Genomic DNA, 16,506 nt, shown 5'->3' on the forward strand with positions numbered 1-16,506 from the left:
AATTTTAAATATGAATTTTAATTCAGTATATTTTATTATCATTTTAAACAACTTCAAAAGACAAAATTACATATAATTTATTCAAATTAGTTTTTACTATTTTTAAATACTTTTTTTTACCAAGATTGATTTTGTTTATAAATTTGAATATTAAGTATGATAATGTAATCTACTTTAAGTCTATAGTTTTTACTTTTGATTATTTTTATTTAGTTTTAATTTATGATATTAATATTTTTAACTTTAATTTTAAATATTAAATATTTTGATGTTTTAATAGATTTGAAATAATTTTCAAAGGTAAAAACAGACAACAAAAATTTATGTTTGTTTTTTTGGGTACAATTTTATCTTAGTATTTAATTCAGTCTTTACTTATTTATATATACTCATCAAACAATAAATAAAAATATAATATCATCATTTATCTTATAACATCTTAATTATTGGTCATTTAAACCTCGATGTTTACAATCTTTTAATTTATTTTATCAGATCTTAGAGCGATCTTATGTTTTCTTAGGTTAGTATGAAAGTTTAGCTTAACTCAAAACATAACCCAAACAAGACCGGAGAATATATGTAGTGGTAGTTTAGAGGAACCCAAAACATATGATAAGTATTGGATTCTGATTAAAAAATTACGGAGCTTGGTAATTTTTGTAATAAAATAAAAAAAAAAAGGAAAAGAAAAAAGGACCCGAAGCAAACGGCCCTTAACAAGTTTAGTGAATTGAGCGCTGATATAATAAATAAATAAATAAAAACGTAATCGGCAATTACTACCACTCTCTCTAAAACCCCTCAATCTCACATTTCCGATCTAAGCTCTCAATTTCGCAGATTCCTACGATCTCATTCTTCTCAGGTTTTTCCATTCCCCCTTTTCTTTTATGTAATTCGATTCGATCATTATCATTTCTTTCTTGCTCGATTTTAATTCCATGAACTACATGCAATCGTTGTGTTATTATCCTCGATCCTTTTCAATTTTCTCGAATTTTGCAATGATATTTTTTTATTTCATATTTCTTGTAGATTTGGATCGTGTTTTTCTTACGCATTACTTTGATTGGATATAATCTGTTGAAGCTGAACGTGAATAATTTGAGAGGTTTGAGACCTTGGATTTGATTTGATTGTGAGTAACAATGGCTGCTCCTGTGCCTCCAGGGGCACCTAGACCCGGAACTAACACCCCACACCCACCTCCTCCTAATTATATCCCTAATTTGAGGGGTAATTCCGATTCACTAGCTGATAATATGCATAATTTGAATCTTAATCGTCCACCTATGACCTCAAATCCTGTTTCTAGACCCCCTCCATTTGCCCAACCACCACCTTTTCATTCATCTGGCCCTTCCCCGCCGGGGATCTCTGCTTCCTCGCCACCGTTTTCCCGACCTGGTCCACCTCCAGGGACGATGGTCAGGCCTACTGGACCTCCTTCTGGACCTCCAAATATTGCCCCTGGAAGGCCTACTGGACCACCTCCTGGTCAACCTTCACCATTTGGGTCAAGACCCCCTCCTAATTCTCTTTCACCATCACTGGGCAGTGTTCAACCACCGGTTTCTGGGGTTCCTCCACCTGGCGGTTCTCCTCCTGTTCGTCCACATGGGCCTCCTCTACAAAATTTTGGTGCTCGTCCAAGTCCTAGTCCTTTTACTGCACCACCAACGAGTGCTCCCCCTGGCATGCCTCCTACTAATGCACCCAGTAACTTGATGAGTAACGGGCCGCCGGTTTTTTCTGCTGGGGCTATGCCAGGTCCCCAACGCTTTCCTGTTGGTGGTGTGTCACAACCACCTGTTGGACCTCCGACAATGAGAGCTCCTCCACCTCCGGTTGGTCAGCCTCAGTCTCCTTATCAAATGGCACCTCAAGGAATGATGCAGCCTCCGAGTTCACCTTTTGCAACACCTTCTTGGCAGACACAATCCCAACAGGTAGTTATTCTTTATATTTGGATGTCATTTGTTCTAAATTTTTGCAAAAATATTTTGTTCAATGAGTTGACAAAATTAATACAAACCTACTCTTTACTATGTACGACAAATAGACTTTTTTCAGTATGTTTAAAAGGAAAAAAATTGGTGGTTGCATTATCTTTAGCTCAACCCAAGGTATGTTTGGTTAGACAAATGAAAGGTTGAGTTGTACTTTTTTGGCTCTTATACGAAAATCAGAAAATTAGATTATGCATTTATTAACAAGGGTGCCATGTGTGTGCATCAGCCTTACTCAACAAGTTGTATCCTTGTAGGTACTAAAGAAATGATCTTGCCTGTTAATTGATAAAGCTAGATGTTCTACTATTACTGCAATTGATGAGGAATGCACATACAAGTCTTACTAGCCAATCACCCTAAGGATTCTAGAAAAAATACACCAATAAATATAAATGCAATAATGCTAGTTCTTCTTTGAAGTTATTGTATTTGCTTTTAACTATTTAAAGCAAACTATTAATGTTAATGCTTGATTTTGTGCATATATTATCGGACACACTATGACTGATAGAAAAACAAAAATGAAACTTTTTGGAGCACCACTCAATATTATATTTATATTTTCATTCCTAATCATTTTTTTTGGATTTCAAGTTTCCTTCAAGTTATGAGCTCATTAATGCTTAAAAGTAAGCAATAGTTGTTTCCCAATTTTGCATAAGGTCTTGGCTTAAAGCACACGCATATCATTATGTAATTAACTAACTATGATATAGCGTTTGGGAATTAGTGTGTTGTTATCACATGTATATGTATATGTAGACAAATAAATGGCCATTTGGCAATGGTAAAAATCTCTATGCATAGCTGTGGGAATATACTGTTTAACTGTTTAAGTGTTCTGTAATATTTATCATATCTAGTACTTAAACTGTGTTGTACCCATATGCATTTATTCATCTTATGAAAATCAGTCAGGACTTAGAACATTTGGAATTCTGTAGGTAGTTCCACCTCCTCCAGTTCCTGGTCCACAGCCTCCCAGGATGTTTGGCATGCCACCACCATTGCCAAATCAATCTATGACTACAACTATATCACCTGCTGTTGGTCAAACTGGAGCCCCCATGGCAGGGCCTTCCAAAATTGATCCCAATCAAATTCCAAGGCCCACACCAGGGTCCTCAGTGATTGTGCATGAGACTCGTCAAGGCAATCAGGCAACTATCCCTCCGGTATTCGTCTGAAAATTCTCGATAGATGATTTTCTCTTTTTAAATATATAACAGTGAGAGAGAAATGACTTTATGTTGAAACTGAGACTTGCTAAGTGTTTTTGCATGTTCTTGGTCTTTGGTATTATTAGTTATAAGTTTCATTTTTTCTATTATTATCCTTTTCCTCTGTATTTTATTTCAAAAAGCTTTTTCAATCTGTAGCTTCATAGCCAGTGCCATGTCGTATGTTTTCTGGAAAGTCATATACACCACCACTGCTGTTTGTTCTTATGACTTTTTTTTTCCAGCCTGCTACAAGTGATTTCATTGTAAGAGATACGGGCAATTGCAGTCCACGTTACATGAAGTGCACAATCAATCAGGTTATGTTTAACATCCACGATATATTTTTAGCTATGAATAAAGTCATGTGAAATGCTAAAATTTCTCGCCTGTCTCACTTGTTTGTATAGTTATATTTGTGGCTTCTATGTTGTAGTTACTTAAAGGTTGCTTTTGTGTGTCTGATGACCTCGTATACAGTGGGATTGAAGGGCTTATTCTTTTGATGTATTTTTTATGCTTTGGCTTCTGAAGAGGTTTTTATTTATTTTTTATTATTTTTGCTTAAGAAGATGCCTCATTCTCCTGCCCTGTATTTTTCCTTTCTCCCTAAAGATGGAATTCTTTTTTGTTCAAATTGAATTTGGCATTGTGGTAATTTTCTGATTTGTCAATTTAAAAAATGTTGAGATTTCTGTCATTTCATATTGATTTTCTTTCTTTTGCTATTTTTTTTTTGTTAAATGAAACAGGTTCCTTTCACTGCTGATCTTCTGACAACATCAGGAATGCAGTTGGCTATGTTAGTCCAACCTTTGGCACTTCCACACCCATCTGAGGAGCCCATTCAAGTAAGAATGATTATTCCTTTGAAGTTTCTGCATCTGCTTTTCTTCTTTAAATGAATTGATCAAAGTGTTAGTTATAGAAGTTTCTATAGCTGTGTTTATTATTTTTTGAAGTGCTATAGTTTGCTGTTTTTTAATTAAGGACCATTCATTTAGTAGGGTAACTATAATTCACGTGTTATTTTGTAAATGAAAAATTGGAATTATTCTTTATCTTTGCCAAATGTTTGATGGTGTGCTAGCTATTTGCATCATTACTGCTTGGGGAAAACATCTATGCCATTTTAAGAATTCATGAAATGACAGCCTTTGTGATTCTTCGTTCATATTGTAACTTGCCGTGTCTTTCTTATATTTGTTTGTATTTCCTTAGAAAATGCTAAAATTATTTCTTTCAAGTTTTTTCAACTGTTTATGCTTGAACTATTAATCTTGGCGGTTAGTGTTGAGCCCTTAAATACTGTGTTAAAATCATATCTTGTATAGCTGTAGTAGCAAATATAAGTTATCGTATAAAGTTTGTGAATTTTCGCGCTCTGCTGTTTCTAACATGCTGCCTTTAATCAATATTTGGTGTAATAACTTCTAAATATATCTTTTGTCTAAATACCTAATGTTGATGTAGGTTGTTGATTTTGGTGAGAGTGGTCCTGTTCGTTGCTCACGTTGCAAGGCTTACATAAATCCCTTTATGAAGTTTATTGATCAGGGAAGACGCTTCATCTGCAATTTGTGTGGTTAGTATTATTACAATTGCTCATCCTACTATTGTTTGTTGGTATATTCTATGGTAAGCTGTTTGGAGATGAATTTATACTTAACGCTTACCTGGAATGAGAAGAGAAGAAATAAAAAGCTTTATTTTGTCATTTGCTGGCAAAGTCAGTCAATAGTTGGCTGGGGATCATCAATCATATTACAAGTTTGTCTGTATGTTGCGCTACTTATTTATTGCTCACTTTTAAATGTGAATATTGCGGTTTATGTATGTTTCTTTTTCTGTTTTGATAAAAGAAATTAATTAAGACAGAGAAGAAAGTACAAGAAATTGGAGGATAAGGATCCTCTTTAGGGTGAAAGAAGGAAAATAAAGCAACAAAGTAAATTAGAAAACGTCATGTTGAGGCTATGTGCAAAAATTGAGAAGAGAGAAAGAGGTTAGAAAGAGTATGAGAAGAGACAAAAGTGTGAGAAATTGAGTGGGTTTGATGTATTGTTTGATATTCAAGAGAGGCATAGATGAGGATGGAATTATTCAATGTTTTGCCTTTTGCAACATGGCCAAACCATCTAACTGTGACTGTACATCTGTTTTACAGGATTTAGTGATGAAACTCCACGGGACTACCACTGCAATTTGGGTCCAGATGGTCGACGTAGAGATGCTGATGAAAGGCCTGAGCTATGTAGAGGAACGGTCGAGTTTGTTGCTACAAAAGAATTCATGGTTAGTTTATTTGTAAATTATTCATGGTTACATGAAGATAGAATGTAGGTAACCGTGCTGTTCGCAGGCCAGATTGAATGTGCAATATTTGTTTAATTTGAAATTATATCTAGAAGCATAAACTAAACCATAATTTTATTTTCATTGCCATAAGAATCTGTTTTATGAATCAGTGATCTTCATGACTGGCTGTTGAATGTCACCAAAAAATCCAATTTGAAGGAAAAGAAACTTAACTTCAATTAAATTGAATGCATAAGTGTACATAAGTGAAATCTAAATGAAAGTTATGTTAAATTACTAATAGTATAGCAATTATGAACGTTGATATTAGGATGTAGGACCATTGGATGTTCCCATTTCAGGGTTAATGCGATATTGCATAGTAGGATAAATAATTTAAGAGGTTAATGGCAATGGGTCGTTCTTCATGAATAGGACAATCAACTGGTCTTTCAATAAAATTTCGCTAATGTATTTTTCCATTGCTTGAGAACAGATTAGTATTCTTCCAGGATTTATACAATAAGTGTCCCAGGAACTAAATATGAAAATTAAGCCCCACATCATTTAAATAGATAAATCGCAATCCTGTATTTCAATTTATAGAATATGCTTCTAGACTAAAATTATGAATTTATTAGGTAGCATCTTACTGAACCTAATAATTCTTGACTAAATTTGTTTTCGTAATTTAGTTTGTAGAAAATTAATCAGTCTCAATATCAACACTAAATCAAATATTGAGTCAATTTGTCTTTAAGCTTATTCATTTTGATACTATTGCTGGCGGTTATAAATGGCTGTTTGTTCAAATTGAGGCATGTTTATTTGGTCCTTTTGTATAGTAGGTTGATAAAGGATAGTTTTTTATATGATGACTTAAATTTATGTTGTGGTTCTAAGATAATATACAAAGTAAGCAGTTTATGCTTTGGTTTGGAATTACATTGTTTTTTTTCTCTCCCATTCTTGTTTCTCTCTTCCTTAAGTGTGCAGTCCAATTCACTATTTTGTGTAGGTCCGTGAGCCAATGCCCGCTGTGTACTTCTTTCTCATTGATGTATCAATGAATGCTGTTCAAACTGGTGCAACAGCTGCAGCTTGCAGTGCCATAAGTCAAGTTATTGCGGACCTTCCTGTGAGTTCTAACTGTAGACAACTTATCTATGTGCTATATACTTGATAATCTTTATGAAGCTTAATATTTTTCAAAATTTCTTTTGTTTGATTGGTTTGAAACTTATTTCATTTATATTGGTGCTTTAATATCATGAGACAAAACCTTTAAGATTCTTCCTCCTCTGCTCCTGCATTCAAAACAAAAATGAAATAAAATTAATGAATTTTTTAAATTGAAATGGTCCTTACACTTCATTATAATAACATGACCATATCATTTCTGTAATTTATTGATGTATTGTCTCACGTGAGCTTTTTGGTCTAATATTACGTTAATTTGTGAGGTACATCTTTGATGAAGATCTTACAATACACTATAAATGCTAAGCTTGTATGACCATTTACAAATCTATTTAAAATTCTAGTTAGTTAAACTCGAAAGAGCACATTTGGCGCAGATAAAATACAATAACTTTCTTGCCTCCATTCCATGGGACGAGGGTTCCAATGTTGGTATGGTGTGATATGAGAATGGTGTGATTCGTGGCAACCAGAAATGAGTGAACTTCATTTTATTTTATTTATCCTTATTTATCTTCATTATTTATAATTATCATCTCATTCATCATATGCTAAACATTCTCTGCAATGATATATACTATAGAATGTTAAAATTAATTTTTGTTAGGGCCAAACTGAGTGAGATAGTGAGGAGACTAAAAAAAGGATAAGTTTGTGTGCATTCATGTGTGTGTATCAAATCTTTGTTTTATTGTTTCTCAATTAATGAGTGAGACCTTATTAGGGCTTTTGCGATTTAGCATATCATATCATTTGTCTCACCAATTTTCCCTGAAGGAAAACCAAGTTACCTACTCAGGGAGACTTTGGAGGTCCAGAATACTGAATCGTTAATAATTTTTTTTAATATTGGACGTAATATTTATAACCTGTTTTTGGGTTTATCTTTGTTATTAACTAGAATTTTTTTTCTTATATCTACAGGAAGGCCCTCTTACAAAGGTGGGAGTTGCAACGTTTGACTCAACAATTCATTTCTACAACTTGAAACGCGCATTGCAGCAGGTAGCACATAAATACCCCACTAAAGTACTGAGTTTACCATTTTTTGTTTTGGAAGATTTACTTTTAAAACTCATGTTTTCAATCAGTTTAAATTAATTAGAAAATTTTAAGAATACACACACCCACATATATATATTCTTTTGTGAATTTAAGGTGGAAGAGTATTAGCTATAAGGGCCGAATGTTGCTTTCAGCATTAGTTTCAATGTTTCTGCTTGTTGAGGGTGAATGAGATTGGGGATTTAATACTTAATTGGTGTCTAGGAAACTGACTGGTCATATTTTTAGAAACTGAGATGCATGGAAAGTAAAGGAAACAGTGGTTTTTCTATTACTATTTGTTTGATTTGATGTTTATAATAACTTGGGATTGTAATGCGAAATTTAGAATATAAAAAATATTCCTTTGCAACTTGTAGATAAAGTGCCAATTAACCGAGTAACTTAGTTTGGATAGCTAGCTCTTTGCAATTTACAGTTTTAAGTAAATGAATCTCAGACTGATTTTGAAATTTTAAATTTGTAGCCGCTGATGCTCATTGTTCCTGATGTCCAAGATGTTTATACTCCTTTGCAAACTGATGTAATTGTTCCACTATCTGAGGTTAGTTTCAAATATTTTCCTGCTTGAAGTAGGTTACTAGATAAATTGATTATTCTTGGTTTTATTCTTATTTTTGGTTTAGCCATATGCTTAATTGGTTTGCTTCTTTTATGGTTAGTGCCGTCAACATTTAGAATTACTTCTTGAAAGCATTCCTACTATGTTTCAAAGCAATAGAACTTCTGAATCGGCCTTCGGTGCAGCAATCAAGGTATTGCATTTTGTTTTAATGTTGTTTGCTTAGATAGTTTTAGAGATGTAATCAACCATTTTTCTTCAATGTTCACATAATTTTTCGCTATAAATTCACTCTTCCATTTCTTCATCTTTTTAGCCTTCTTTCTGCATTTTTGAGGTTTATTTACACTCCTTGCCCAAGATTTTCCATTTTGTATGTAGAGTGTCTCTATGATGTATGCTACTTACGTTTCATAGGATTTCTTTTTGTGTATGCAATATTTTTTTTTTAATTTAAATGATTTCTGTTGGGGCTCTATGTGGATGCCCCGTTGTTAAAAATCTGCACTTGAAACAGAGGGGAAAACAGTTAAAAAGAATGATTTTATTGTTTGACAGAAAATGAATACATTACGGAGAGAGACATTTCCAAGGATTTCCCTTCATGAATTCTTTCTCATTTCACAATTGAACACATGCTTGTTTCTCTCAAAAGACAGTTCCTAAATGATATCCCTACACACTTCCCTCAATTTAACCATTGGAGGGCCCAACTAACCCCCCTATCCCTTATTTTCCTCTATTTGTGACAGCCTAATTGAGTAACTACTGTAACAGCTTACAGACAGGGGCTGACCTTGTAAACCGTCCTAATTGGGACCCAAGTGGTACTTGTTACATCCCAAAGCCCTCATCTGGCCCTTACTTACACTGCACTAATTGCTTTGGTTCTTTATTCCCCTACTGGCATTTTTAATTCTCTTAGCATATCCTGTACTAACGGAGGGATTCCTATCAGGCTATTGTTGGCATTTGTTATTGTTTACTGTCTTCTCACCGAGGCTGACAATTTGACATGCATTCCACTATTCCAAACCAATAATTATCTGCATACGAAAAAAATATTAATCCTCAAACCTGTTTTCTTCTTTTAGGCGGCTTTCCTTGCAATGAAAGACACTGGAGGAAAGCTATTGGTTTTCCAGTCAGGTGTTGTTCTCAACTACTATATTTCTTAATTAATATTTATATTACATAATTGTAGCTATCAACATCCCAACTGGCCCATCATGAATGGAACATAAAAAAGCATGTTATGTATGCACATTTGTTTTCTTGACCAATTCTTTTCTGGATTCATCTGACTTGAGTAAAAGTAAAAGTCAGTATTTAAATATAATGAAAGTTGTTAGTATTCAGGAAGACACAAATTTCTACTATAGTGCAATACTGCATTTTAAGGTACAATAAAATAAACATACATTTTCTTATTTATAAAATTGAGTAATATTCATTGTTGATACAACACAAAAGAAGTATACGGTAAACATTGACTTTATCCAAAAGCTTTTGTTGTCTTGAAAGCCCATTGTCATATTTCAAAAGTAATAGGTCCTGCCAATAATTGAGAATCTTTGCCGATTTCTTTCTCTGTTCTTTTCACAACAATATTATCTGTGTTTTATTTTTCTGCTAATGGATGAAATCATAAGTGTTTCTCATTTTTTTGTCTTCAGTCTTGCCATCTATTGGCATTGGTGCCCTTTCTGCACGTGAAGCGGAAGGTAGAACAAACATCTCCGCAGGGGAAAAGGTATTCAACTCAAGCTGGTCATTTGCATTGTTGGATTCTTTCTTTTTTATTGTAGAAAATATTTCAATTTGTTATTTTTTATCTTTTAAAATTGAGTTGTAGAATTTTCTTGTTATTATAAGCTTGAACTTGTAAGATGGTGACATGGGATTTAGTTCCATATATTTTTAAATCCTATTGTAGTTTTTTTGAGTTGGCCAAAGTTAGTAATTAATTGTTATGTTAGTATTTTTTTTCTTTCGCTGGGGTTTTGAACCTAGGTCCTCCACTTCTTTAACCCTTAGCTCAAACCAGTTGAGCTACCCACCCACCCCAAATCCTATTGTAGTTATCTATAGAATTGTAACAGAGATCAAATATAATAGATATAATATTAGACATTTGATTTACAATAGAATTTTTAAAAATATTCATCGTCATATTACATTAAATTATACTTGATTCAACTGGTACTTTGCATTGTTTTATCTGTTCTACCTCCTAATCCTAAATAGTCCAGTGCAGTTGCTGTGTGTAGATAGTTTTTGCATATTCTTCAATGAAATTTCGTTATTGAATTTCAGGAAGCACATAAATTACTTCAACCAGCAGATAAAACATTGAAGGAACTAGCAGTTGAACTTGCTGAGTATCAGGTCTATTTTTAGTTCTTTTGGTTTGGATCTACGCATTACTTTTTTGTCCAATTCAAGTTATAAGTAGATTTTTCTTATGAGCTTGATGATCAGCCTGCTATAGATGTGTCAAGTATATTAGTTTTGTAATGCTGCAGGTTTGTGTTGACGTATTTGTGACTACTCAGACTTATGTTGACATTGCTTCCATATCGGCCATTTCACGAACCACCGGTGGACAGGTATACATAAATGCTTAATGCGCTTGTTATTTGAGTAAACAATAGAATTGTTGGCTTTCCTTGCATTTTATGCTAAAAGGGTAAGATCATATCACTGTTTTATTTTTAGTGTTTATTAGACCTTTACATTAATGAGGAAAAATAATTATTTGAGGTGCCAACTCAGTGTGGTAAGAGCTTAACCTTGTAGCCTCAAGGTATTGAGTTCAAATCCCCTCAGGGACAGTTGTAACATGGCAATTAGTGCCACTTTAATTAATAAAAATTTCCCCCTTCCCCAATTTTTTTATATAAAAAATATCTGTCTTTCTGAAATGATGGATATGCTTTCAACGACAAGCTGCAAAGTTTTAATAGAATGAACATGGAGGATTGGGGAAATGTTAGCAATACACTCATTATTGTTAGGTGAAATTCATCTAGGTTTGGTAAAATGCGGAGTGGGTCCCACTAATTAAACAAGGGATGTAGATGATTTGGTTGGACACGTGTGTTTCACCCAATGATAGTGTGTTAGAGGAGTGTTTTGCTAGTATTCTTTATGGAAAAGAGTGAAGTAATTGAATAGCATATATAAATTCCCAATGACTGATATCTGAATAAATAAGCAACACGGGTTGTGGAAAAGTATTATCCTTTTATGACTTCTATGATTTTTCATTAATCAAAAGTTGACACCAGAACGAAATATTTATGATTTTTAATGTTTAGTTAAAGTATGTATCTTTTAACCTGTCACACTTATTTTATTTATTATTTTTCGCAAAAAGGTAAACTATATGTTATGCAAATGAATATATCTGTTGCATACATCAAAATTTTAAATGTTAAACTTCTAATTTTTTCCAGGTCTATTATTATTACCCATTCTCAGCTGTTTCTGATCCTGCAAAGCTTTACAATGATCTTAGATGGAATGTAACTAGGCCACAAGGTTTTGAGGCTGTTATGCGTGTGAGGTGCAGTCAGGTAGTATGCTTAATTCACATTCTTTCTTACCTTATCATGTAACATATTGACTAATTTTCATTTTATTTTTTGTCAGGGCATCCAAGTACAGGAATATTATGGCAACTTTTGTAAACGCATCCCAACAGATGTTGACTTACCTGGGGTCAGTATTCTTTTCTAGATGCAGATATAATTATGTTTATGTGTGTATATGCATATGCCTCCTTAAACATGTACCTATTATTGCAGTGGTACCATGCCATGATTATGTTAGAGCAAAACTACACCAACTTCCTTAAAATGTACTCATGTATCAATTCTGCGAAACATGCTGTGGTATTGTTTAACCTGTGGGCTAATTTTTATGTTTTGCAGATTGACTGTGACAAAACTTTCATGGTAACTTTGAAACATGATGATAAGTTGCAGGATGGATCAGAATGTGCTTTTCAGGTATTAGAGAAGTTTGCTACTTTACTTTATCCTGGGTAGTTTATGATCTTCTGACTACCTGATGTTACTCCTGGAAACTTTTTAGGCACTGTGGGTATTATTTTGTTAATTTAATTATATGTTCTTTTTCATCTAGTGTGCTCTTCTATACACAACTGTGTATGGCCAAAGAAGAATACGTGTCATAACCTTATCTCTGCCAGTGACAAGTATGCTTAGTAATCTGTTCCGCGCAGCTGACTTGGATACTCAATTTTGTTGTTTCTTGAAGCAAGGTATCTCATTTATCGCCAATGTGCATTTCTGTTGTGATTATTCTGTTTTTGACTGTTGTTGCTTGCGGCCATATGTTGACTTTTAAGAACTCTATCAAATTGTTCTCTTTATATATTATACCTGTTTCCATGGTGTAGTCACTCTGTTCATATTTTAGAGCATATGTTTGTGGGTTTAATTTTGGATAAAAGAATTTTAACTTTTTTTTTTCTTCCTGTAGCTGCTAGTGAGATTCCTTCAAAGCCACTTCCTCTTGTTCGGGAACAAGTCACAAACCTTTGCATCAATGCACTATTTTCATATCGTAAATTTTGTGCTACGGTGTCTTCTTCTGGACAACTTATTCTTCCAGAGGCCCTAAAGCTTTTGCCCCTGTACACACTTGGTATGTTTTTGCAGATGTTTTATGACGAACAATTCTGTGTAAATATATTTGTTATAGTTTGTAGTTTATTTATGTGTTATGTTCTACCTTGCATTCAAACAGATTGCCTTTATTCAATTATATGTTTTTTGTTTTTGTTTTTACTTCATCACTTCTGCATTTATATGCTAGTAACAAGTGATTGAAATTCCCCTTTGAGTTTTGAAGATATATTCCTGTATTTTATGGGTTATACTGGGAATATATATTTTTAAATGTTTAAAAAAATTGCATTAGTCCCTTATTATAGTCTCTCTGTTTTGAAGCAAGGTCTTGTTTTTGCTGTGATTTATGGACGACTGTCAAAACTGACATACATTTGCTTATTTTGCCAATGGTCAATCTATATTGTTGAAATTCAGAATGTTTGGGGATATGCTCTCCTACTCTCTTTCAGAAGGCCAGTTACAAAGTGGGTGCTAATTTTACTTTGCATTTCTTTTTTCAGCGTTAACTAAGAGTACAGGGTTGAGAACAGAGGGAAAGATAGATGAACGGTCATTTTGGATAAATTATGTGTCCTCTCTCTCTGCTCCATTGGCAATACCGCTCGTGTATCCTAGGATGTTGGCTATCCATGATCTTGACTCAAAGGTGTATATTAGTTAATCAATGTTTTGATATGGTATTTAATTTAATTGCATTTTAACAAGTGCTTATTCAGATATCAGAACTTGATGATGTATCATATTCAGATATCAAAATGTGTCTTGTACATGTTATTTGGTAAAACATTTGTCAGCATAATAAGCTATGCAATGGAAAGGTTAAATGGTTGATTTCTTGTGACAAGATCACATGTTTTACACTATGTCTATTGAACCTGATCTCATATTTATAATACTTCTGGAGACACTAATATAATTTTGTAAATTGCAGGAAGATGAAGAATCTGTCATTCCTTCTTTCTTACCTCTTTCTAGTGAACACATTAGTGATGATGGAGTATATCTTCTTGAGAATGGTCATGATTGTTTAATATATGTTGGAGACTCTGTGAATCCAGATATTGTTCGGAAACTGTTTGGTGTTTCTACGGTTGATGAAATTCCTACTCTGGTAATTTCTATGTTAATTTCTCTTTCTCTCTCCCCCTCTCTCCAACCCCCTTTTTCCTTTCCTTTGTCTTGAGATGCACAATCTATCAAACCTCAATATCAGCTGTGGTTGTTTCGAGGGAATTTCCATCATCCTTAAATCTTAAGCCTGGTGTTTTTATGATTACTTCACATCGACTTTTTCTAGTACTCTGTTGTTCATAACTGACAATGCAAAGATTTCAATTATGGCCGGTTTTGGATTAGCTTTTAACTCATCAAAACTTTTCAATTTTAATCAAGTTCGTGGTTCTCTATTTAGGACAAAATATTTGTAAGCTTTTAAGTGTTTAAATGTTAAATAAAAGACTTTCCAAAAATTTACGACGCAGAAGCTAATTTTGACTTATACGAGATGCCATTGTTTTAAAAAACCGTAGTTATTGTAAGATTATTTTGATATTATGAGTGCTTTTCAGAAAGTTTATCTAAAGTGACTCTTTTGTTTGATCAGTTTGTATTGCAACAACTTGAAAATCCACTGTCAAAGAAGTTAAATGAAGTGGTGAATGAGATTCGGCGGCAAAGATTTTGCTACCTCCGGTAAGCTAATTGTTTTGACAATTAAAGCATATCTTGAACCCTATTGAATAATCTTTCATGTCGTTTGCTGACGAAACAAAGTGTAAATTTTAAATAATCTTTTATAATATCTGGCAGGTTTAAGCTCTGCAGGAAAGGTGATCCATCAGGTCAGTGCAATAGAATGTTTGCTTAAACTCCATTGCTTAATACAGGATCCATTTTTAATTATTAGCATGAACATATCAAAATTACTTTAGAACATGAAACCAGATGACATCATTCCCCAATCCTGTCGGCAAAGTTTAGTGTTTTAACCCCACCTTTTGAAATAGTTGAATTTTTAGGCTTTGTATTTGTTGCTTATTCTCGTATAATATTTGCTTCTTGAATCGGTGCTCTATGTTATCATGAAAAAGGATTCTACTTGGTACATAGCTGGTGTTTACATGCGGATATTCTTTTCTGTTTCTTTGATTCCACTATTAGATGAAACCAAAATGTATCACTTTTATTATCATCTGTGATATTCTGCTTTTAATATGCATCAAACGTAAAATATCTTTCTTACAATTAGAGATTTTTGGTTACAGTTCAAGAACAGTCTGGTCAATGCATAGCATCAGTCATGTTTGGACTAAATTAACAAATGGTCTGCTAAATTTTCCTGTATGGAAGATTTTGATTTTGTTTTTAAAATAGGGGAGTGGATATTTATTATTACTATTATTAGGGGAGAGGGAGAGACAGTAAGCCATACATTTCTCACTGGGGATTTGAACTTGGTCTCTTTTGATTTACAAACCTAGGCATTCACCACTGTGTTAGCACCTGTGCTAGCTGTAGGGAATATTTTGTGTCATGCTGTATTCTCTATATGTTTATCAGAATTATTTACTTCATGCTGTGCTTCTCGACTGTTGGCTGATTTGCTAGACTTGTTTAGAATATGGAGATTTTTAATTGATTAAAGAAGTCTGGGTATAATTGTTATGTGTGTCTTGTTTTTGTTGTTTTCAACTTAACCTATCTTACTTGTCATCCATCAGGAGTGTTATTCTTCTCGTATATGATAGAAGACAAGAGCGCAGGCGGCTTCTCCTATGTAGAGTTTCTTATCCATGTTCATAGGCAAATCCAGAATAAAATGGCATCATAATGAGTATATATGCCAGCTTCATTTTTGCAAGTTTTTAGACCTAAATGATAGAGCAAACCTCAAGTCCCCATTGATGGGTGAGATATTCTGCATATTAATGTGCATTCTTCGTTTGCTTGTGTTTGTCAGGAAAATCAGACCACATGAGATTTTGTGATTTTGTTAATTAATGTACATGTATAAGTTAATTGTTGTTGGTGATAGTTGGAACTTTTTTCTATTTTTTGGGTTGATAAATCAAATTTTACTACCAATTTGTGCTTTTATGCGGAATATTATAATAATATCTGTCATTTTAATAAATTTAAAGAGCAAAAAAGGAAATAAACCGTTACTCTAGTAAGAAAACATTGATGATTAACATGCATTTTTTATATTGAAATAATTGACATGCATCTCAATCGAGCACTCGTCTACGCAGATTTATCCCTATGGTGCGAGTGGAGGACTGAATATTAATGAGCGTAACAAGCTCTTAACTCCAATAGATTTAGACACCAAAAAGTATACAAATGTGATAATTTTCCATCTACCATAACAATCCGAAGTTTCATATGGCCCTTTTTTCCCCCAAATTTTTTATTTCAGAATTTCAGGATATTGTATTGCCACATTAAGGGCGTATGCCCTTCTAAGGCGAGTCTCTCAATAAAGT

At 33.5% G+C, this 16,506-nt stretch overlaps 1 protein-coding gene across 1 annotated transcript; it reads left to right on the forward strand.

The window, feature by feature from the left end:
- Window positions 1–709: 709 nt before the first annotated feature.
- On the forward strand, window positions 710–16,071 carry LOC101494897 (protein transport protein SEC24 C-like). The gene is made up of 25 exons (XM_004497111.4): window positions 710–868; window positions 1,039–1,952; window positions 2,960–3,190; window positions 3,481–3,555; window positions 3,988–4,086; window positions 4,709–4,820; window positions 5,403–5,530; window positions 6,552–6,671; window positions 7,658–7,738; window positions 8,265–8,342; window positions 8,461–8,553; window positions 9,455–9,509; window positions 10,037–10,113; window positions 10,677–10,748; window positions 10,886–10,969; window positions 11,819–11,938; window positions 12,015–12,083; window positions 12,296–12,373; window positions 12,510–12,648; window positions 12,870–13,034; window positions 13,522–13,667; window positions 13,953–14,132; window positions 14,625–14,713; window positions 14,831–14,862; window positions 15,742–16,071. The coding sequence occupies exons 2-25, from the start codon at window positions 1,152–1,154 to the stop codon at window positions 15,849–15,851; spliced, it is 3,234 nt and encodes a 1,077-aa protein (XP_004497168.1). The 5' UTR covers window positions 710–868; window positions 1,039–1,151; the 3' UTR covers window positions 15,852–16,071.
- The last annotated feature ends 435 nt before the right edge of the window (window positions 16,072–16,506 follow it).

The sequence above is a fragment of the Cicer arietinum genome, chromosome 4, assembly GCF_000331145.2.
Source record: "Cicer arietinum cultivar CDC Frontier isolate Library 1 chromosome 4, Cicar.CDCFrontier_v2.0, whole genome shotgun sequence".
Classification (NCBI taxonomy): Eukaryota; Viridiplantae; Streptophyta; class Magnoliopsida; order Fabales; family Fabaceae; genus Cicer; species Cicer arietinum.

Bases quoted from the DNA above. Each gene is read 5' to 3' on its own strand.
- LOC101494897 (XM_004497111.4), top strand. From the start codon at position 1,152: ATGGCTGCTCCTGTGCCTCCAGGGGCACCTAGACCCGGAACTAACACC. The intron at 3,191-3,480 runs GTATTCGTCTGA...TTTTTTTTCCAG, and splicing joins ATCAGGCAACTATCCCTCCG to CCTGCTACAAGTGATTTCAT. The intron at 8,343-8,460 runs GTTAGTTTCAAA...TTTTATGGTTAG, and splicing joins TAATTGTTCCACTATCTGAG to TGCCGTCAACATTTAGAATT.